Raw genomic sequence first — 24,109 nt, forward strand, 5'->3', positions numbered from 1 at the left:
GGGGAAGTTGTGGAGCTGCGGGTGACCTGACTTGACACAGCATTGCAATGGCCCCAGGGCTTTCCTTCATTGTTGCCTCCTGCTGAGTTTGTTGGCCTATCTTTCTCAGGAAGCTGTGGGAGGAGAAGAGATGCAGCACACCTGTTTAGATTGCCCACAGGATCCAGAGGGCCAAATGCAAAAAGCTGAGGAGGGCATTTGCCTGACTGACATTTTGGGCCCTGAGCTTCTCTGCACTTTTGTAGTAAACAAATGTCTCAGCAAATCATCTGATTTTTCTTTCCTTTTTGAACCATGCTGTTAGATGACTTAAAAAGATTTGCTGGAGTGGCCATGTTCTTCTGATGTGAACAGTAGTAGACTCAAAGGTAGTTCACTTATGAGCAGGAACTTCAACGGTTCATACACTCCAGCATAACTTTACCAGAACCAGACAAACAGACACAGAAAAACATAACTGAAGACTGAAAACAAGCGGCTAAAACCAAAGATTAAAATAGAATACAGGACAGTTAACAGAAAAAGGAACAGATGTGGATGACTGACAGTAAACTTGGTGGGACTGTGCTACTTGACTGCTGGGCACTTCTCTAGGATTTGAAGTCAAGGAGAGCCAAGTCAATGGATGTGGAGAAATGTAGGCCTAACGGGGTGTTTAACGGAATTCAGAACTTTTGACAAGTTTTTCAGTCAAATGAATTGCATTCGTTACTTGTTTTAGGCAGTTAGAAAAAGAAGCTTTTTCATTTGGTGGCTTCACCTTAAAAAGGAAAATCTAAAAACCAAAATTCTTACAATTCTTCTTTAAGTTATGAATTCAGGCAGGGAAAAAGGGACTGCATACATTCATATTTTCTCTGCCGTCTGCACATTGTCCAGTTTCTTTTATCAATGACTCCCTTTGCAGGCTGACAGGCTGAGACTCTCCATGTCTGTGAAAAGTAGCCTCAGTCTAAACAAGAGGCTTGTCCTTGTTTTTGGACCTGACATCAATCTGACCAGTTTTTTCTTTCATCCTTCATATTGTTCATACAATGGAAGCTGATTCTAGCAAAGCCAAAATAGTGAAAATGTCACAAAGGACACATTCTCAAAGGAAAGTCTGAAGTGTGTGATCTTCAAGTGTGGCGTCTCAGATACTAAATCAGGAAAATAATGAAATAAGAACTTTGTAATGTTAACTATCTTTTTTAATTTGAATGATCATCAGAAACAATAACACAGTTGGGCAGAGCAACAAAATAAAGTGTCAGTGTTGATGCTTGATGTTGTTTTAGTTCTGAGCAAGAACCCCCGGTTGGGAGAGAGGAGCACATAAAGAGCTCAGGAGGAAAATTATCGGTCATTTAAAAAGGACATTTATTTCAATATGAATTCAAGTCAGCTTCAAAGACATGAACAAAAGTAAAAAGGTTGGATTATTTTACTTTCAGAGACTGAAGTGAAATACTTTAATGCATAGTGTTGTCTAGTTTTCTGTTGGGTGAAATTGTGGCTTTTTAACGTCTCTATCTGGTGCCGCTGCTATCTAAAACCAAAAAGAAATTTTTGGAAAAAAGTAATTAACAAGCAGAATTCCAACATGATGGAATAAAGAAAAGATAAAGTTATGATAGCATGTCTTTGGCATGAAGAAACTGCAGCTTCTGGTGTTTTGACCTTTTTCTTCTTGATAACAGTGTCTTTTCAGAGCTTTCGCGCCGTCTAATCTGCTTTGTGAAGCGATTAGCTGCCATGTTTTCCGCACTATAGGGCACAACAGGTTACAAGGTGCACTGTCAATGAATGATCTGTTGTGAAAACATTTCATATACAGTTTATGGCGCACCAAACTATAAGGTGCATTAAGCGACACAAGAGAGTCTGTCAGTCAGTTAGATTTTATTAAATGTGTTCATAGTAACTCTAGAACGTGTTTGAAACAAAACTACACGTTAGCCTCTTTATTAACAATAACACCCATTGACTGGACTGAGCATGTGTGACATCACCCATAGAAAACGCCATCCTTCCAGCTCCAGCGAAATGAAGCTGATTCAGTTGCCATTTTTCCCACAATGTGGTTGCTTCCATTTGGAGCTGGACGACAGTGATTGGTCCAAGTCCGTCTGAGTCACTGTTTCTATGGCAACTACTGTCACCACTCAGGAGTGAGCTCGTTCAAAGTTCACACCCCGTTCCACTGAAACCAGTTCAGGAGAATCTGTCTCAGATGCGGGCACTGCATGAGGCATCTGACTGGTCAGTTTATAATGTGATTAACTTCTGATCATAAATAAAAAAAACATGATAAAAAAGGGCAAAAATGGTTATTCTGACCAATACAATGACTGAATAACAGTTGTTTGTTTCTCTGTAGGAACTTTGGCTTTTTGGAGCTAGCAACTTCCTGTTTGGAACCCCAGGGGGGAGGGGTCACTTAGTCCAGTTCACCTCTGCAGTCAATGATAACACCCAACCTGTGTACCCTTCAAAACCGCTTTGACATCAGTAACCCCACCAGAATGATCTCATATGTAAGGCGCTCTAGATTATAAGGCCCACTGTTGTTTTTTTGTGGGCTGCACGGTGGCGCAGTGGTTAGCGCTCTTGCCTCACAGCAAGAAGGCCCCCGGTTCAAGTCCCGGCTGGGGGACATGAAAAACAGAACACCAGTGGGGGGCCTTTCTGTGTGGAGTTTGCATGTTCTCCCCGTGCATGCGTGGGTTTTCTCCGGGGTCTCCGGCTTCCTCCCACCATCCCAAAACATGCTTCATAGGTTAATTGGCAACTCTAAATTGACCATAGGTGTGAATGCGAAGTGAATGGGTGTGTGAGTGAGGACATTCTACCCTGCAACAAACTGGTGACTTGTTCAGGGTGTCCCCCCTGCCTTCGCCCACAAGTGGCCGGGATAGGCTCCGGCAGCCCCGTGACCCCGAAAGGGATAAAACGGTTAAGAAAATGAATGAATGTTGTTTTTTTTGTAAAAAATTAAGGCGTTTAAATGCACCATGTGTTGGAATAATGTATATAAGTTATCTCATATTTGCTTTTTATGCATTACCTAGCTATATAGGTGTTAGAATCATGTTTGCAGAAGTGTGTGTGTCCAACTCTGTTTCACAGGAAGGTGGAGAAGTAACCCTTGGAGGAAACCGACTATCTTTGCGTCTTTCCAGCACTTGTGTGTTAATTATCCGCGAGAAAAAGCTTTGCAGGTCCGAAGATGATGTGGGAAGGCTGTGAAAGGACGGACATGTCGTAATTAATGTTTTCTGATCGTGCTGCAGCTGTGTTCTGTTTCCCCTCCTTAGAGCACAATGCATGTGTAAATTAGGGAATACCCAACAAACAGAATAGGAGGCGACAGAATATGCGCCAGAGTGGAGAGAGATTATTGCTGAGTATTGTCTCTGTTCGCTCTCCTCGTAAAAGGTACCTTTGGTCTGTTGTCTTTCTTTCCTTATGTTGTTATTCTGATGTTGCAGGTTGATTTAACCCAACACCATACTTTGGGGAAAATAAAGTATTTTTAGTCTGTGGTGAGTAGATTCGTAAAGACCTGCTCATTTTCTATGTTGGTGACTTTTTTCTTTAATAAAAACTGAACTTCTGACTTCCTAAATAATTTACACAAATGCAAAATAGTTTACAAAAATGCACTTCAATTATTTAATCTGTGGTGTTGTTGTTATTTTATAACTAGAATAACATCTTATTCATCTTTGATCCTTTTGCAACTCTGCAACACATGCGGTTGCAAAACCAATTTCCTGCTTCAAAACAGCTCAGTTCAGACTGAAAAGAACTTAATACAGTCAGATTGGAAAGTCTGATGATACAATAATGTCTTTTCTTAAAATTATTATTACAATTATAATACCTCTATTGAAGAACCTGATAAGTCTTCCATGTAGTTTTGGTTTTTTGTGTATGATGGAATCAGCGAGGACAGCTTCATGTCACGGTGCTCTAAGAAACTTTTCCATGCATGGCTCCAGGGTGACTTGAGGAAGGGAAGGGCTGGGTCTCAGTTTCATTATTGCTTTTTTTTTTATTCTTAAAAATAGTGAACCGTGTTTGAAAAATGCCAAAAATGTCATAATTCATTGAAAAAATCAATATTTGGTAGAAATGTGATATTTTTGGTACACAGAAAGTAATTGGACACACCAAGTAAATGAAAAAGCCTACCTGGTATGATTATTTTAAATCTTAGAATAACAATAACCAAAAAGGTGATATCTTTATAATAACATAGCAAACCCATTCGTTGGTATTTCCTGCAAGAAGGTAATGAAAGACAGAATCGCTCACTTCTCTCTTGCAATTTCTGCTCATTTTAATTTAGTCTAACTGGGTGGAGACAGCTGAACCTGTTTTTATGGAGGGAGCTTCTCAAAATGCTAAAAGTTTTCCAATTTCTATCTGCGATTTTAGAGCTTTCTCACATAATTATCGTTATAAATCAGGTTCTGCTTTAACTCGTGACAGGCTTCAATAAAGAAATTGCCAGATATAAGGGTGAAAATAAAACTGTCAGAAACCGCATAGCCATCATGACAAGAAATCTGGGTCGGTCAAAACCAAATTAACATCTTTTCAATGGTGGTAAGAGATGAGTCTAAAATATTTGAGAGGAAATCTTAGAAAGTTTATGATGCTCATCAAATTCGTATCTGCCGCCATTCTTTCGACATGCGTCAAATTTGCTGCTGAACGCTTGTCTGAAAAATCTGTTTATAAACTTGATAGTCCTTCTATACGTGTGGGAGGAGCTACCACCACAAAAGTTTGTAGCTTCATCACTACATGGAAGCATTGACTGTATATCTCATTTACAATGCACGGAAGACAAGGATGGTGTTGAGAGATAAGGTACTTCTATTAGAAAGAGCTCTACGACTTCCAGTTATGGCGACCACCTGAGCAGACGCAATAGTCACTGCTCTGCTATCCCGACACTTAAATCCTGCGAAAATACTCCAATCTCCCCCAAAACTTAGGTAAAGGGGTTTGAGAACATAAAAGGAATGCCGAGGGGCAACAAACAAAGGCCGAATACCAACAACCAGCCAAAGCTGACGGACTTTCAAACTCGGAGCAGTTCCCAAAGAACTGAGGCTGGCAACATGGCTGAAGGTAAAGGAGAACGGAACCCAGAGTTGGAGAGATCCAAAGCTGATGAGATCCTGGCTGCCATTGGAGCTATGAGGGATGAGTTCACAACTCGTTTTGATGGAATCGGGACCGCAATCGGAGATATAAAAAAAGAAATGAGTGAGTTCACAGAACGAATCTCGCAAGTGGAGATGCGCACATCACGTGCAGAAGAGGATGTCGCCAGCCTACAGGCCAAAGTGAGCGCGCTGGAGTCCAAACAAAGAGGGATGGAAGACAAACTCCTGGACTTGGAAACCAGATCCAGACAAAATAATCTGAGGCTGGTCGGGCTGCCGGAGGGGGCCGAAGGAGAAGACCCGTACACATTCCTGGAGAAGTGGATCCCGGAGGCATTAAATATGCAGGCGCGAGAAGCGACGGTGAAGATCGAGCGAGCACACCGGGTCGGACCAGCGAGGGAACCTGGAGCGCCACCGAGAACATTAATAATGAAGTTCGCCGATTACAGGGAGAAGCAAGCGGTCGCGGTGGCAGCAAAAAACAGCAAAGACATAAAATATAAAGGAAAACTGGTTCGATTTAGCCACGGGGCTTCACCAGCTGAGGAAGCAGTTTGACCCGGTGCGCCGGGAGCTGCGTAACCGGGGCATTCGGCACGGGCTGATTCATCCTGCAAAACTGCTGGTGACCTACAAAGATCGCACCCACACCTTCAAAAGTCCAGCTGAAGCACAGAAGTTTGTCGAGAATATCCAGGAGGACACAGCGTAAATATATACCCACGGAGATGTCATATATGTGTATTATTATTTAGTGAATAAGCAAGTAATATCAGGGATACCTTTAAAGTTTGTGGCAACAGTTAACGGGGGAGGGAAAGATCATGTTGATAATGAAGATAAGTGGAAAATAATCAGTGAATAAATCTGTTAGAGAACATTTCAGGGTAGAGCATGGAGTGTTACTACACGAGATAGCACCAGTGTTCAAACAAAGACGATGGTGAGTGGAGGGACCGATCCTCGCAGGCGTGGAACGGTCCAAGGCGATAACGGGAGACGACTTTCAGGGGGGAGGGGGAGGGTTTTCTTATTTAAACAAAGGGAAAGGGGATTTGTTTTGATGCATGTTCAAGCATCCAGGGTTTTCTGTGCCTCTCTACAAAAAAGTGTCAAGTTAATATGTATGTCGTAGTTGAAAATGACACAAGAAGTAAAAATTAAGTTTGTTTCTTGGAACTGCAGAGGTCTTCAAAATCCAAACAAAGTTAAACAAGTCATGAACAGAATAAAAGATATGGATGGTCAGGTGGTATTTCTGCAGGAAACTCATCTTCTTGATAAAGATTTGAAAAGTATTAAAAGAAGATGGCAAGGCAGTGTATTTACAGCCCCATTTTCCTCTAATGCAAGAGGAGTTATGATATTAATCCGTAATACAGTTCCTTTTCAAGTAAAAAATATAATAAAAGATAAATGGGGAAGATATCTAATCATTCAAGGTCAATTACTTTCAGAGGATTTATGTTTTGTAAATGCTTATGGCCCTAACATAGATGATGCTAATTTTTTTGAGGATGTTTTTCTTACAATAGCAGCACTCACAGGACAATATATCATAGCAGGTGACTTTAACTGTACTCTAGACCCTAAAATAGACAGATCAACAGGAACAGATCAATCTCACAATAAATGCAGAACGGTTATTCAAGGTTATATTAAAGAGTTGAACTAACTAGACATATGGAGAGAATTAAATCTTAATGATAAGGGCTACTCCTGCTACTCTAGTAAATATAAGACATTTTCCAGGATTGATTATTTCCTAATCTCTTTAGAATTATGTCATAAAATTAACAGGTGTTTTTATGAGTCCATTGTGATCTCAGACCATGCTCCATGTTGTTTAGTATATATGGATAAAAATATTATTAAAGACCCACCCCGGTGGCATTTCCAGCATAAATGGTTACAGGACAAAGAATTTATCAAATATATAGGAAAACATATTGATGAGTATTTCAAATTGAACACGGCGCAGACGTCTGCATGTATAAGATGGGAAGCTTTCAAAGCGGTTCTTAGAGGTCACATCATTAGCTATACAGGTTCAAAATCAAAAAAGTGGAGAGGGGAGAGACAACAGTTGGAACACAAGATTAAAACGCTTCAGGAAAAGGTCAACAAAGAAAATAATTTGCAACTGATAAACGAGTTAGCAACTTTAAGAGCAGAATATAATAAACAATCAGCTGGTCGAGCAGCAGCAAGTCTCTTAAGGCTGAAACAATCCTTCTATGATCAAGGTGACAAGGCAGGCAAACTGCTGGCTTGGCAGATAAAACAATTGGAGTTTAAAACACCAATAACATCTATTATATCAAATGACACAACTCTTGTAAATCCCACTGAAATTAATGAAGCATTTAGAGAATACTATAGTGAGTTATTCAATGCAGAAGAGAAAACAAATACTGAAAACATAAACAATTTCTTAGATCAGTTAACCATTCCACCTATATCTGATGACAAAAGAGAGGCTTTAAATTTGGAAATCAGCAAAGAGGAGATTGGACATGCTATTGATAGTCTCAAATCAGGAAAAAAAGCAGGTCCAGATGGTCTCCCAGTTGATTTGTATAAAGAATTTAAAAATAAACTAATAACACCCATATTTGAAATGCTCCAAGAAGCATTTAGAAATAACAATCTCCCCCCATCAATGAACAGTGCGTTGATAATTCTATTACCTAAACCAGGAAAACCCTCAAATAAATGGGAAAATTTTAGACCAATAAGTTTGTTAAACGCTGACCTTAAAATAATCTGTAAACTCTTGGCAACACGACTACAGAATGTGTTGCCAAGCATTATTGATAGAGACCAAAATGGCTTTATATCTGGAAGGCAAGGATTTCACAACGTGAGAAGGGTTTTAAATATTATTCATTATAACACAAATAAAGCAGAAACAGGTTTATTGGCACTAGATGCTGAAAAGGCCGTTGATAAGGTCCATTGGCCTTTTCTTTTTAAGGTTATGGACAAATTTGGATGTGGAACCAACTTTAAAATGTGGGTCCAGATCATATATAAAAATGCCAAGGCAAAAATCTTGACTAACAGGAACACTTCACAGTCAATAAACATAACAAAAGGCTGCAGGCAGGGGTGTCCATTGTCACCTTTGCTATTCACAATGGCAATCGAACCACTAGCAGTAGCAATACGATCCCACACTGGGCTACATGGAATCACGGTGGGTTCAGTAGGACACAAAATAGCTTTATATGCAGATGATGTGATTGTGTTTCTCTCTCAATTAAGAAAATCAATACCTTCTTTAATGGAAATAATCAGAAAATATGGTGATGTCTCTGGATACAGGGTGAACCAAACAAAATCCTCTATTTTATTACTTAATGAAGAAGAAAGAAAAAATCCAACTTCTGAAATTATCCAATTTAATGTAGTTGACAATTTCAAATATCTGGGAATTAACATCAGACCAAGACTAGAACAGGTAGTAGAATCAAATTATGATCCTTTAATGGAAAAGATAAACAGCTCCATAGAGAAATGGATGACACTACCAATTTCAATAATGGGAAGAATAAATATATTAAAGATGAGTGTACTCCCAAAACTGATTTATCTTTTTCAAAACATACCCCTGCCACCACCTCTAGACTTATTTTCAAAACTAAAGAAACTTTTCGCCAGGTTTATATGGAACAACAAAAAAGCAAGACTCCGTCTGACGTTACTATATCTTCCCTTTGACAGAGGAGGACTAAAAAGTCCAAACATTGAATGGTACCACTGGGCTGCACAGATTAGATCTATAATGTTTCATTTTACAGTCAAAAATACACCTCATTGGGTTGAAATGGAATCCCATGATCTAAAGCTGCCCCTCCCATTATTTCTTAACTCAAACACCTCAAAAAAGCTGCGCAAAGAGACAAAGAACCCAATTCTTAAACACATGATACACATATGGTTCAGAGTCTTAAATTACATGAACCAAACTCAACCATTATCACAATACAGCCCAATTTGGGGGAACAAATTCTTCACCCCAGGTAGAGCGGATGCCACCTTTAAAATATGGGCAGCAAAGGGTCTTTCCGCCATCCGGGACTTATATTCTCCAGATTCTGATATCATGATGTCATTTGAAGAATTAAAAAATAAATATGACTTAAGCAAAAAACATTTTTATAAATTTCTCCAGGTCAGAAACTTTGTTAGGAAAACACAGAAGACCCTCAATAAACCACCAAGCTCAATTTTAGAAAAGTTCATGGTGAGAGACAGTTCCAAAAAAGGTGCCATTTCTGAATTTTATAATCTGTTTTTGTCAAATTCAAATGAAAGTTCACAATACAAAGTAAATGCTTGGAAAGAAGATCTCCAAAAACAAATTACAAATGAGGAATGGGAGGCTGCTTGTGCTGGAGCTCAAAAGGTGTCAATTAACTCGAGACTAAAATTAACACAATACAAATGGTTGATGCGTACATATGTAACACCAGCGGATTTAAATAAATATAACAGAAATATACCAGATGTTTGCTCCAAATGTATGGAAATGAAAGGAACATTCTTCCACTGTACTTGGGAATGCAAATGTATACAAACTTTTTGGGAAGAGGTGAAAGTCACAATAGAGAAAATTACTTTAAAACAGATCCCACTGGAGCCAAAGCTTTTCTTATTAGGTATATTTCCTAAAATACATCACTACAACAAAGGTGAGAGGGCATTTATAAATCTCAGCTTGATTCATGCTAAAATGTGTATTGCTAAACGCTGGAAAAACACTCACAGTCCAAGCATAAACCAATGGTTCCAACAAATGCTGTCAGGGGTCCCTTTAGAAAGAATTACATATATTTTGAAAGACAAAGTAGAAGAATTTGAAAATATATGGCAACCTTTCATACACTTTGTAAAGAATATGGATCCTCTGGAATAGAATGTTGATTGTTAATTTTGGATGGTACACAGACCTCTGTTTTTTAATTTTTATTTATTATTTTTTCTTCTCTTAATTTTAAGTGTGTTAAGGTTATATTCTTCATTTTGTCAATATCCAAGGAGAGGCACTCTTGTTCTTGAGGTGGGGAGGCGGGGGGGGGGGGGGGGGGGGGTTAAAAAAGACTGTGAATAAGAGAAAGCATTACCTAAAAACTGTTGATAAAGTTGCAATTTTTGTAATGGCTGACTCAAGTGAAATTTATAATTGTAAATTGTGTTTCTGTATTTTTATGACTTTGAAAATTCAATAAAAAGAATGTGGCAAAAAAAAAGAAAGAGCTCTACAAAAGCATCGGTGATCACACCTCTGAATTCTCTTATAAACTCAGACATGGAGACGTGTTTACAGATGGGTTTGTAGAGCTCTTTAAAATGCACCCCTGGAACTACAAGAAAAACGTGGAATAAATAATTTCTTGGAATATCAGCAACTTAAACCTATAATTACAAAGACAATGACTTAAAGCTACCAGATCTAGTTACCTCTTTGATTAATTTTTTAATGAATAATTGTTAATTATTGAATCATACAATCTCCTTTGCAACCATTGATGATAATATTTCAATTCAGATAACAAAATGGGATGCAGACTTTTGCAGCAGCACAGATCATAGCTCCTGGTCAGAAATTTGTCTAAAAACCTTAAGGCTTGTTGTCAGGATCCTGGTCACCTCCCACACCTACAGATTGACGATCTGCTTCCTGCAGAATTCCTGCCCACCTCGTCTCCATCACATCCAACCACTCATCATACCACGGGAAAGCAGTCCAGGCTCCAAATCTTCTGTCATCGCAGTTTTCACCAGACCAGCAGCTCATCCGCCCCATCACCCATCCAAGCCACACCGATTGCAATCCAGAATTCTCCACCACAGAGGCGGTTGTACCCTGAATTACTCCCTGGGCGAGACCCCCCCTCCCCCTATAGAGTCACTTTGTCCATATCAACTGATTTGTTTTATTGTCATTGAAAATAAGGAATTGATACAGAAGACGTTTATCTGAATTTTGCCCCGCATTAGAACAGTTTTTATTAACATAAAAATAAAAGACCATAAGCTTGGCAAAAATACAGCTATGTTGGAAAAGTAAAGTAACGGCCAATCTGAAGTTATTTGCCCCATAAGCATGTTGCAGCAGCAGCAGCAGCAGCAGCAGCATGCTGTATATCCATCACAGCTCATTTAACATTTATGAACTAAGTACACAACAACAAAACACAACAAATCTTTGTGTTACAGCAGAGCAGACAGACACACGAATCACAACAAATGTTACAAGTTAAGGCAGGGCAAACGAATAAGAAGAAAATCTTAAAAAATAAACAATGACGTCATTTGCAACATTTGGGCCAACTTCAGTTTTGGTCATCAACCAAAATAAAGTTTTCTTCGGCAGCGTTGTTGTTGCAGGGCCCAAAACGATGAGGCTCAGAAATTGGAATCTGTCTAAGAATGTTTCTACAAAATGCAGAAATCTGGGGGGGATCTTTGATACTGATTTGAATTTGGAGATTCATGTCAAATCGATGGTCAAATCTTGTTTCTGGCAAATACAGATTATTCAGGATAACCCCTCTCCTATCTAAGAAATGTCTCGAGATGGTGATTTACGCTTTTATTTGTTCCCGTTTGGACTATTGTAACGCACTCTACACATGCCTTTCACAGCAGATGGTGTATAAACTCCAGTTAGTCCAAAATACTGCTGCCAGACTCCTAACGGGTTCTAGCGTCTCTGCACTGGCTCCCAGTCCGTTTTACAATAGATTTGAAGATTTTAATGATTGTTTTTAAAGCCCGCTGTGGTCTGGCCCCTAAGTATCTAGTTGTTCTCCTCGTTCCTTATATACCTGGTCGCAATCTTCGATCTTCGGCAAAAGGCTTTATAACAACCCCCACGATCCAGATTCAAGACCAAGGGAGACGGGGCCTTTGCTATAAGAGCCCCAAAACTCTGGAACACTATCCCAGAACTTTGATCCTTTTTTATACTTTATCGCTCGTTTAAAACAGGTGGTTAAAGCTGGTTTATATCATCTTAGAAATCATGCTAGGGTCCACCCACTACTCTCTCTTGCTAATATGGAGATGCTATAATGCATGCTTTTATTATCAGTAAAATTGATTACTGTAACGCCCTGCCTGCTGGTCTTCTGAAAACTAACATTAAGAACCTTCAGCTCCTCCAGAAAAATCCCTGCATTGGCTCCCCATATGCTTCAGGATTGATTTTAAGATACTTCTAACAGTTTTTAAATGTCTTAACGGTCAGACCTTTTAGTAAAATATGAACCCTCGTGGAACCTGAGATCCTCTGGCACTTGTCTATTAACCATTCAACCGGTAAAAACCAAAACCTACGGAGAGGCATCTTTTCAGTACCATGGCCCCCGTTTGTTGAACAGTCTGCCTGAGGACCTGAGAGCCGCAGAGAGCATTAATGCTTTGAAGAAAATGCTCAAAACCCATCTGTTTAACCTGGCCTTCAGCTCATTTTACTACTTTTATTCTATTATTTATTGATTTAATTATAATTTTGTATTGATTTATCCATTTTACCTTGTTTTATGAATTTGAGGTTATCAATGATTTATTTTAATTGACCTTGTTTCAATGTTTATTTGTTCATTGCTTTTATCAGTATGTCTACTCTTTAATTATCTTTCATTTTTGTTTGGGGTGCTTCTTCAGTTGTGTCCTCTCCCTCTGGATCGGCTGCTGTTCAGCCGCTGCAGCTCTAGATGGGGACCTGCATCCCCACTTAGCTGTGGTGGAGCGGTCCCCGCCTGTGATGCTGCGTTTGGCTGGCTATGCAGCTGTTCACAGAGAGGGAGGTTCTAAATATTTTTAGCTTTTCCAATAACAAACATTCTGTTTTCGTGCTCAGCCTATTTTCTCATTGTCTTCCCCATCAGTTAGGGGTGGGAGGTGTGAGAAGTGGAAGGATGTGTGTGATACGGGGAGGGGGTTCTTTTAATTTCATGCCTTTTTTTTATTATTTCTTTTGTTTTTATGTAAAGCACTTTGTCTTATGCTTTCATAGGAAAGTGCTACAAAATTACAGTTTGATTTGATTTGATTTGAAGAGATCAGTCTCGCTGAATCCTTACCAGTATTTGAATCTCTTTTAAAAACATACCTCCATAGGCGTGCTTTTAATGATTTTGCTGGTTCTTAAGTTTAAACTTATGATATTATTGATTTTAGTGATTTGATTGATTTTAACCACTATCACTGTTTTGTGTGTGTGCTGTGTTTTATTTTGTCGTACTGTATGCTGCTTTTAATCCTGCTCTTTTGTCTTGTGTTAATTGTTCAGCACTTTGTAATAATGATTTCGAAAAGTGCTATATAAATAAAGTTTAATAATAATGGATTGGATTTATCTGCACTTTTCCAGACGCTCAAAGCGCTTACAGTGTGTCCATTATTCATTCATACTTGGTGATGGTTACCTACTGTTGTAGCCACAGCTGCCCTGGGGCAGACTGACAGAGGCGTGGCTGCAAGTATGCGCCTACGGCCCCTCTGACCATCACCGGGATCATTCATGCACATTCACACTCCAGTGGAGCCACACTGGAGGCAAGGAGGGTGAAGTATCTTGCCCAAGGACAGAGCGACATTTGACCCTCGATCATTGGACAACCTGCTCAACTGCCTGAACCCCTGCCGCCCATTATTATAGCGTTTATTATTATTGTTTATTATAATAACAATTTAACCAACAATAGGATAAATAGCAACAACAGCAATAATAATAATACTGATATAATAATATTAATTGAACATAGATTATATATTAATTTATTGATTGATTTGAAAATAAAACAAAAATAAATTAAAAAAATACAATTAAAAGTAAAAGAACAAAAAAGAATGGAAATGGACACGTGTGTATGCATGTACAATAACCTACATACAGGCATACAGTTGTCAACATGGAACAGTAAAGTACATAATAATAAATCATACAATAATAGTAATAGAAACAACAGCACTAATAATAAATAAATGAATAAATAAATAAATAAATAAATAAATAAATAAATAAATAAATAAATAAATAAATTTATTGATTTAATTTTCAAAAGGACATTTCATCGATCAAGTCCTGTATTTGGGGACTTTCTTTGAATAGCGGCTTGTATTTGAATCTGGTCCTGCCTTTGATAGGGTGGTTGTCTTTGAATGCTAGTCCAACTTTGACTATGTTCCTGTCTTTGGACAGAGGCCTGTGTTTGGACGAAGGCGTGTTCTGGAACAGGGTGCTGTTTTGGAACAGGTTCATTTCTTTAAGCTGAGGCTTCTATTTGCATTGGGGCAGGAATTTGGCTAGGCGGTTCTCTTTGGATCAGACGTCGTTTAGGAATGAGAACCTTTCTTTGGATAGGGGCTTGGTTTAGGTTGGAGGCATTTCTTTGAATGGTAGTCCGGCTTTGACTATGTTCCTGTCTTTGGACAGAGGCCTGTGTTTGGACGAAGACCTGTTCTGGAACAGGGTGCTGTAATTGGACAGGTTCATTTCTTTGGGGTGAGGCTTCTATTTGCATTGGGGCAGGCATTTGGCTAGGCGGTTCTCTTTGGTTCAGGCGTCGGTTAGGAATCAGAACCTTTCTTTGGATGGGGGCTTGGTTTAGGTTGGAGACATTTCTTTGAATGGTAGTCCGACTTTGACTATGTTCCTGTCTTTGGACAGAGGCCTGTGTTTGGACGAAGACCTGTTCTGGAACAGGGTGCTGTTTTTGGACAGGTCCATTTCTTTGGGCTGAGGCTTCCGTTTGCATTGGGGCAGGAATTTGGCTAGGCGGTTCTCCTTGGTTCAGGCGTCGGTTAGGAATCAGAACCTTTCTTTGGATGGGGGCTTGGTTTAGGTTGGAGGCATGTCTTTGAACCTGTATGTGGGTAGGGTCCTGTCTTTTAATACAGTCCTTTCTTTGAAAGGGGGCCTGTCGTTGACTCTGGTCGTTGCTTTGATAGGTGTTGTGTCTTTGAATGTAAAAATTTCTTTGAAATGTACTCTGTTTTTGAGTTTGTTGTTGCCTTTGGATATATGCCGGTTTTTGAAAATTTGTATCTGTTTGGCAAGAGATCTGGAATTGGACAGGATGAGGACTTTGGGCTGAGGCTTGTTTTTGCATTGGCCTGGTTTTTTCCACTGTGGCCTGTCTTTGGATCTGCCAATGTCTTTTAATAGGGACCTGTCTTTCAATCTGGTAATTCCTTTGATAGGTGTTGTATCTTTGATTGTGGTTATTCCTTTGATAGGTGTTGTATCTTTGATTGTGGTCATTCCTTTGATAGGTGTTGTATCTTTGATTGTGGTCATTCCTTTGACAGGTGTTGTATCTTTGATTGTGGTCCCTCCTTTTATAGGTGTTGTATCTTTGATTGTGGTCCCTCCTTTGATAGGTGTTGTATCTTTGGTTGTATGGCTGCCTTTGATAGGTGTTGTATCTTTGATTGTGGTCCCTCCTTTGATAGGTGTTGTATCTTTGGTTGTGGAACTTTCTTTGATAAGTGTTGTATCTTTGATTGTGCACCTGGCTTTGGATAAACACCTTTTTTTGAACAGGGCCCTTTGTATGCACTGAAGATTGGATTTTGCCTGGTATCTTATTTTTAACCGGGTCACTTATCCTTAGAAGGGCCATTCTATCACACAAATCATCCATAATAGAAGGGGGACTCATTCTAGGTCTAGCTGCTGAGGTATCAGCCACAGGTGAAATCCAGACAGTTTTAGAAGAACTGATTTGGTCACGAATATTTGCTCTGTAGCTTCGTCTCAACATTTCACTTGTTCTTTCTTCTTTTGTGTACACGGGTTCACTGATTCCTCGGAAACGAGCAAGTAATTGATCCTTGCTAAATTTACGCTGAACCCACTGTTTGGAAGAATTCTTGTCATTGATTGAATCTATGTTTCCAAAACTAAAGGAGAACACATTCTGGGTGTCCACTTGGTTCTTGGATGTTGCCGTTCCTTGGTTTGAAATCACAGCTGTGTCAATTCTTCGGAAGTGAGCCAGCAGCTGAAATCTGCAATCTTTGCGGTGAGCCCAAAGTTCAAAGGATCTCTTTGAATGGATAAAAGAGCAATACTTAAAATGGAAGGAAAAATGTTTGGCGCCTGAAATCTTGGCCATAGTTAATTCAGGCATGAATACTTTAGGGTTATTCATCTTTTTGCTTTGATAACTCAGAAAGAACTCGTAAAAATTCACTGTGCGTAACTTGGGTCTCTACTGGTGAAAGGTTCACTTAACTGCTAAGTTAGGATTATTTTTCCTGAATTTCGAAGATCTATAAAGGGAAAAATCTGATTTGGTAATATGAGCAAAAATTACATCACTTATGACATCATAGTGTTAGAGTATTATGTCAGATGATGATGTCAGATGACATGACTAATGATGACATCACTGATCATGACGTAATAAAGACATAAAACAAACAAAAAGACATTTAAATATATATAGATATATTGAACATAGATTGGATATTAGATCATTAATTAAATGAAAATAAAACAAAAATAAATAAATAAATACAATCAAAAAGTAAAAGAATAAATGAGAATGGAAATGGACACATGCATGTGCATAGAAAATAGCCTACATATCCAGAGAAATTCCTTTAGATATGAATAATTTCTATATCTAGATGTACTAAAACACCGAAAAAGTTTTTACTCTATGACTGTAGCAGCACTAAATAATGTTAAAAGCTGCTACTATTTGAAGAAGATGGGAGAAGTATGTGTGATGGTGGGTTAAATGGTGTTTTTGTTTCTTTCTATATTGTTAAATTTGTAATAAATTATTGTTTTTTTTAGTCACTATTTAGTTTACAGCTTTTTGCTTTTAATATCACTTTGGCTGAACAACAATTTGGATTTTAGCTGAACATTTGGAGATATTTGACAACAATAAAGAAAAGACCCCTTGGTGCACCGTTGTCCAAGAGCGGTACCACAGCCGGGATTTCCGGGGATCATGTGTGTGCTCTGTACACAGTTCAGTGACGGCCATTCATCCACGCACTGGAGAGCGGCGTGACGTAGCCGGATCGAGAGCTATCGAAGGGGTTCCCCCTTCCGGTCTTCTATCGCCCCCGGCCACAACCAGAGCCCAGTGTCCCACCACCTTGGACTGGCACTGGTTACTGCCACTGGACGCAAGGAGCGCAGAATTGAGCCTGCAACAGAGTGCACAGCTGGGTGCAGCTGACTGTGTGGGGTGGGCATGATCGCCCTTGTGGTTTGGTTAACTCTTTTCGGGTGTCTCTTAGAATAGGAATTTTAATACTATTTGTAATAAAGGTTTTCTATTTTCTTAAACCCACAGTCTTGGTTTCCTATGTCGGAGAGTCCTGTGCTTTTGGTTTTTAGTTTTCTGCTGGCGGCCTCCAAGGGGAAACCATAATGCCACATATTTTATCCCACCACTAACTGATATCCAACAAAAATGTCATTTACAATAAAAAACTATTTTCTATTTTTACATATAATTTAGGCACTGTATTCTTTTTAAATCTTCCTAACACAAAGTTTATATCATACAGCTTTGAGGATGGAGAGAAAGATGAGAAGAGAGAGAAAAAGAATCAGGACAGATGGAGGAAAGAAACAGGCTGGTCTTTTGGTGGACGTTCAGGGCAAAGCCAGTTAATACCCCATTTTGAAATAGTATTCTTCATTCAGAGGCGGTTGTACCCTGAATACCCCCCCCCCCCCCATAGAGTCATTTTGTCCATATCAACTGACTGGTTTTATCTTAATTGAAATTAAAAAATTGATACAAAAGACGTTTATAAGAATTCTGCACCACATCAGAACAGTTTTCTTAACATAAAAATAAAAGACCATAAGCATGGCAAAAATACAGCTACGTAGGATAATATTTAATTAAACACAATATTGAATAAATAATATAAAATAAATATTATAAAGCACAAATCTTTTATCACACAAATAACACGCTAAAATAAATATAACTGCAGCACCTTTGCACTTATAACAGAAAACACTGACTAAAACCTGACTAAGCCTTTCTAGCCTTCCCTGATGCAAACTCGTCAATAACGTCATTATATAAAATCTGATCCCATGAATGATTGATACTAACAACGGCAAGGTTAGTGAGCCGCTCCTGAGACATTGTTGACCTTAGGTATGACTTGATCAACTTGAGTTTTGAAAAGCTCCTCTCTTCTTGAGTCACAGTGACTGGCAAGGTGAGTGCAACCCTGAGAGCAGTCCAAAGGTCAGGATATATTTCTGATAGATCCTCATCAGACATGAAAGTGATAAGCTCAAGGAGACTTAGAGTCGGTGATGGCAAGTTAGGCAAGTTCTTGATTTCCTGAACAAGTTCTCTACTGTCCAAATCACAGTTCCCTTCAAAATGCAGTATGTTGCCTATTGCCTCGCATTGCTCCGTCAGCTCCTCATCTGCAATATAAGCCTTATAAAAAACATTTATGAATTGGAAATTTAAATTGTCATGTTCTACTGTATATCAATCTCTACTTCAGAGAAGAAAAAATTAGCTGATGTTTGCTGTCTTCAAAACGTTTAAGCTGACACAAATGTTTATTAGAGTAATGGTCAATCTGAAGTTATTTGCCCCATTAGCATGTTATGGCTGCAGCAGCAGCAGCAGCACCAGCAGCAGCAGCAGCAACAGCAGCAGCAACAGCAGCAGCAACAGCAGCAGCAACAGCAGTAGCAGCAGCAGCAGTATGGTGTATAACCATTACAGCTCATTTAACATTTATGAACTAATTATACAACAACAAAACCTTCGTGTTACAGCAGAGCAGACAGACACACGAATCACAACTAATGTTACAAGTTAAGGCAGAGCAAACGTTTAAGAAGAAAATCTTAAAAAATAAAAAATGACGTAATTTGCAAGATTTGGGCCTACTTCAGTTTTGGTCATCAACCAAAAAATGCTGGGCCCCCTCTCTTCTCTTTCTTTGGTTGACACTCTCCTTCTTTGCGTCTACTTCTCAAAGTCAGGAGAGAGAGCGCGCAGCTGCGGGGCGGGGCGCCGCCAGGTTTCAGGCTGTTACAAACTCTGTGATATAAGTAAAGCAATAGTGGTGCATACATTTTTTTACACGCACTGAGCCAATGGCGCCGCCCCCCTTCAATGTCCTCCCCGGGCCATTGGCCGTATTGCCCGTGCCTAAAACCGCTACTGCTTCACCACAACTGGGACTCAATAAAACAGCTTTCAACTCACTACAGTCTCTGTCCTGCTTCTGGGTCCAGCCCCTGTCCAACATAACAGAACAGACTGAGCAGTATGGACTCAGCAGGTACAGATTCCATTAATCAGACTCTGTCTTCCCATGCCATCACCCTGGACCAACAGGGACAGATGATCGCGTTTTCGCACAATCAACAGACCATCATGCAGCAATTAGCCTAACTCCAGTCCTTGCTCCAAACCAACACTACTCCTTCTCCTAAGCCGCCTCCTAAAAGTTCTCCTTCACTCGTCCAGGAAGCTTGTATCCCTAACCCGGATCCATACTCCGGAACCACAGATCATTCCAGAGGTTTTTCTTCTTCAATGTCTCTGGTTTTTTCACAAAAATCTGTCATGTACTCCTGGGATAAAGGGAAGATAGCCTTCATCGTAGGATTATTGCACAACCGGGTCAGGAATGGGCGAGGCATTCTTAGCTAATCACAGTTCTGCTCCGTTATCTTTTTAAGCTTTTCTGGGTCATTTCAAACAAGTATTTGAAAGACCAGAAAAATGACATGATGCCTCTCCGAAGCTACTTAGTCTGTGACAGGACAAACGCTCCATAGCTGATTACTCTCTTGACTTCCGCATCCTAGCTTCAGAAGCGAGGTGGGACACAAGAGCCTCACAAGAAGTTGTCTATAAAGGACGACTGACTCTATCAAAGACGAATTACTACATTATGAGAAACCGGCCTCACTTGACTCTTTGATCATGCTTTCAATCAGAATTGATAACCGTCCTCTTGAGAACCGGTTTACCTCAGCACCTGGGGTTGACGCCTCTGATACTGGGATGGGGCGGTCCTCTCTCAACACACAGATAAAGGGAAGCTCCACCCATGTGCTTACTTTTCATGCAAACTGTCCGCCCTTGAACATAATCATGATGTGGGAAGCAGGGAATTGCTGGCCATTATATTGGTCTTTGAAGAATGGCACCATTGGTTGAATGGTGCTGACCATCCCTTCCTAGTCTGGACAGTTCACAAGAATCTCCATCCATCCTCTATCCTCATCAGGTCTGTTGGGCCTTATTTTTTAGTAGATTCAACTTCAGAGTTTCCTTTCACCCTGGGTCGTGCAACCTTAAGCCGGATGCTCTTTCCCGCTTACATACCCCCGAAGACCTTGACAGCCCCTCAAGTCCTCCTGTGTGGTAGCTAGTCTCACCTGGGAGATTGAGACCGCCATCTATCATGCTCTGGCCACTGATCCAGACCCCAGCTATGGACCACTCAACCGCCAATATGTTCCAGCTTCTGTTTCGATCCCAGGTGTTGTCCTGGGTCGATGCCTCTCAGTTCTCTTTCCATCCTGGTTTCCGTCACACTCTACCCCAACTCTAATGCTACTTCTGGTGGCCCTCCGTCATCACAGAAACTAGGGTCTATGTCGCTGCTTGTACCATTTGTGCCACTAGGAAATTGACCCATCAAGCACCTCCTGGTCTTCTTAAACCACTTCCCATACCCTCCTGGCCTTGAACTCATACTGCAGTGGATTTTGTTACCAGACTCCCAGGACCAAAAGGAAATACTGTTATCTTGACCATCATGGACTGTTTTCCCAAATCTGGTCACTTAGTGGCTTTGCCCATGCTGCCTACTGTTGCTGAGACTGCCAGAACCCTTATAGATAATGTATTCCATCTCCATGGAACCTTTTTGACATTGTTTCAGGCCATGGCCCCCAGTTCGCCTCCCAGGTCTAAAAATGTTTCTGCTGGGCATTGGGGGCCACTGCCCGCCTATCTTCTGGTTTCCATCCTCAGACCAATGGTCAATCTGAACGCACTTACCAAGATTTGGTTTCCCCTCCCAGGATTCCTCAGCCACTGGACGGTCCCCTAATGAAGCCTCTTTGGGTTACCAGACTCATTTTTTCCCCTCTGAGGAGTTGCACTTAGCAGTTTCATCTGTGGTGGCCCATATCCACAGCTGTCACACAATCTCCCAGCTCCCCGACCCTGCTTACAGTCCTGGAAAGAAGAATTGGCTTTCGACTAAGGACCTTCCTTTTTGCGCGGACTCTCGGAAATTGCATTGGCCCTTTTGTTGCGGACTCAATTATCAATCCTGCATGTGTCAAACTATTTCTACCACGCTCTATGACGGTTCATCTCATCTCAAGTAGATGGTCACCAGTCCGTTGTGTCCTCCATCCGTGCCCCCTCCTCCCATCCGCCTGATGGTTGGACATCCGGTCTTCACTGTTCATCACCTCCTGGATGTGCACCACCAGGGCTGTAGTCTCCAGTTCTTGGTTGATTGGGAGGGCTATAGCCCGGAAGAACGCTGTTGAGTGCCCTGTTCGTTTATTATGAACCCTGCCCTGGTGCGGGATTTTCGTCGCCAGCATCCAGATCTGTTTCGGCCACCGGGTGGTGTCCCTTGAGGGGGGGTCCCGTTAGGATCCTGATCACCTTCCACACCGATCGGTTGACGATCTGCTTGCGGAATTCCTACCAACCGCTTCTCCACCACTTTCAACCACTCATTATACCACTACCTGCACTCTGTTTAATTAATAACTGTCACTTTTTTCACACTGTAAATACTTGTTAATACCTGCCAATACTATTTATTCTACAATGTTCATTTGTATATTCAATTAGATTTGCTAAAGCACTCTAAATGAATGCAAACTGCATTTTCTTGCTGTGTACTGTACTTGAGACGTGCAATGACAATAAAGTTAAATTCTGGCCACTGCACATCTTTTAACTGTCTTTTATTTATTTATTTGTTTATTTTAGATTCACTTTTTTCCACAAGTCTTTATTTCTGCAGACATATTTTGCTATTTTTATTAAAACGTTATCCAGAAGGCTCCAACCATTCATCATACTGATGTGTTTTTTTAGACAGATAATCCTGAATGATATCAGACGTTGAACTTTAGTAGTTGTTGGATCCCACATGTAACGCTTGAGACAAAATAGACATGATTCTCACCTTACAGTTCAAAGTTCATCAAACAAGTTTGTCTTTGTTGGCGAGTTTTCATTTTGCGGAAGGTTTTTTTTTCCAGCCTTTTTTGTACATGTCTTTAGACTTCCAGAGTCTTTCATAAAATATGCCACTTCAGAAGAATAAAATTGAAGCTTTTATTAGGTGAAGGTTCCATCACAGCACCATTTTAGATTGTCAGGAAGCTTAGCATGCACTTTGTTGGACTATGCAGGAAACTAGAATAACAAAGTACTCTGTACTTTCAACCAGATTGTAAACATTACACAGAAAAAAGACAGCTGGGATTTTAATCAGCAACTATGTTTTGTGTTTACTGAAGAAAAAAATGGCTGCTTGCATGTTAAGTTTGTTTAATAGTAAAACCTATTTAGGTCTTTAGCTAGAACTGAAATTAGATGAGAGTTTGAATCCCAGCTTGTTCCTCCGTTACTCTTCCTGTTTGTCTTCTTGGTGATCACTGTTCACCTTCAGTCATTTCCAGACCTTCGTCTGCCTCTTCTTCATTTCTCTCGTTTCAGCTCCTCCTCCTCCTTCTTCTCCTGCTCCTCCTCCCACAGCTTTCATGACTCAGACAGCTACTTCTGAAGTCCCTCCCCTTTGTTCTGCTCAGCTGGAGAAGCTGCTTACACTCAAACAATCTCACAGTCTTGCTCACAATCTGGCAGAAGTCAAGCTGCAGGAGACAGGTACCATGGCTTGGGTTTATCTTTCGACATCACCCTCTGCAACAGAACTTTTTAAAATGCTTTGAGAGATCTCTAAGGAAGTTTTAGTTTTTGAAACCTCAAATTGAAATTTAAGTGATTATTTCATCAAGATGAGCGTGAAAAGGAAAAAGTCTGGGCTGGTCATCAGCTGGAGGAAGTCATTCTCTATCCTGGCTCCTTGGAGGAAGGGTAAAGTCATCTTCTACTTCTGCGATTACATATTTACCAACTGTGCTGTTAATTAGGATAATTAAGATATAAAACTTATCTTACATTCGTGATGTGGTTTATTTTACACCTTTAAAGAAGCCTTTATCCTTTTTCATTTGAACAGTAATGTTGGTAGAAAACAGTCTGTTGTACTTTCTGCTGCAAAAAGTATGAAACTCCCTCATGCTTTAACTTACAGGGACCAGATGATTAAAAAGCAAATGTTGTGTTAGTCAAGAGAAATAAATAGTTCCATCATAGTCTGCCAAGAGTTAAGTCATCTGAAAGCAAATCAGTGACATCAAAGAGGTTCCAGCAGTTTTTATCATCTCTGTTAATTATGAAACATTCTTTTTTCCCTTTCATTCTATTTTAAGACACAGCTTTTAATGAGAGTTGGTGTGTTTGTTGCAGCTGCCTGAAATAACAGATATTAAAAACACGTGTGCGTCATTCTCTTTCTTTAAAAACAAAAAAAAGAAGTTGCTGGTCGGTATGTTCATTACTGACAGTTATCCTAGAAAAGAAGTGAAAAACAAGATTCCAAGAGTGCTTTCATATTTTGGCTACTTGGGTAAAAATAAAGAAGTTCTAGTATAACAAATTTAGTTGAAACCTTTTGTGGTTGTTACTGAAAACACTTATCTTTGGTATTTGAGAGCTTTCTTCTTTTTCCTTTAAACAGCTAAAATCTGTCATTTTTTCTGTTCTGATACAAACTGGCTTCAAACAGCAGAGTGGACTTTTACAGCAGCAAAATGTTGTGCTAAATCTCATTATGTCATTTTTAGCCAAAAAAAC

General features: G+C 39.9%; 1 protein-coding gene across 1 annotated transcript in view; it reads left to right on the forward strand.

Annotated features, from left to right (window-relative positions):
* The first annotated feature begins 22,983 nt into the window (after nucleotides 1–22,983).
* Nucleotides 22,984–24,109, forward strand: part of si:ch211-250c4.3 (uncharacterized) — a 28,610-nt gene continuing 27,484 nt past the window's right edge. Inside the window, exon 1 of the mRNA XM_004076915.5 lies at nucleotides 22,984–23,287. Coding sequence (XP_004076963.1) covers nucleotides 23,209–23,287 — 79 coding nt within the window. The 5' untranslated portion in view covers nucleotides 22,984–23,208. The remainder of the gene's footprint in view (nucleotides 23,288–24,109) is intronic.

This window comes from Oryzias latipes, chromosome 15 (assembly GCF_053564925.1).
Source record: "Oryzias latipes strain Hd-rR chromosome 15, Olatipes_Hd-rR_3.1".
NCBI classification, from domain to species: Eukaryota; Metazoa; Chordata; class Actinopteri; order Beloniformes; family Adrianichthyidae; genus Oryzias; species Oryzias latipes.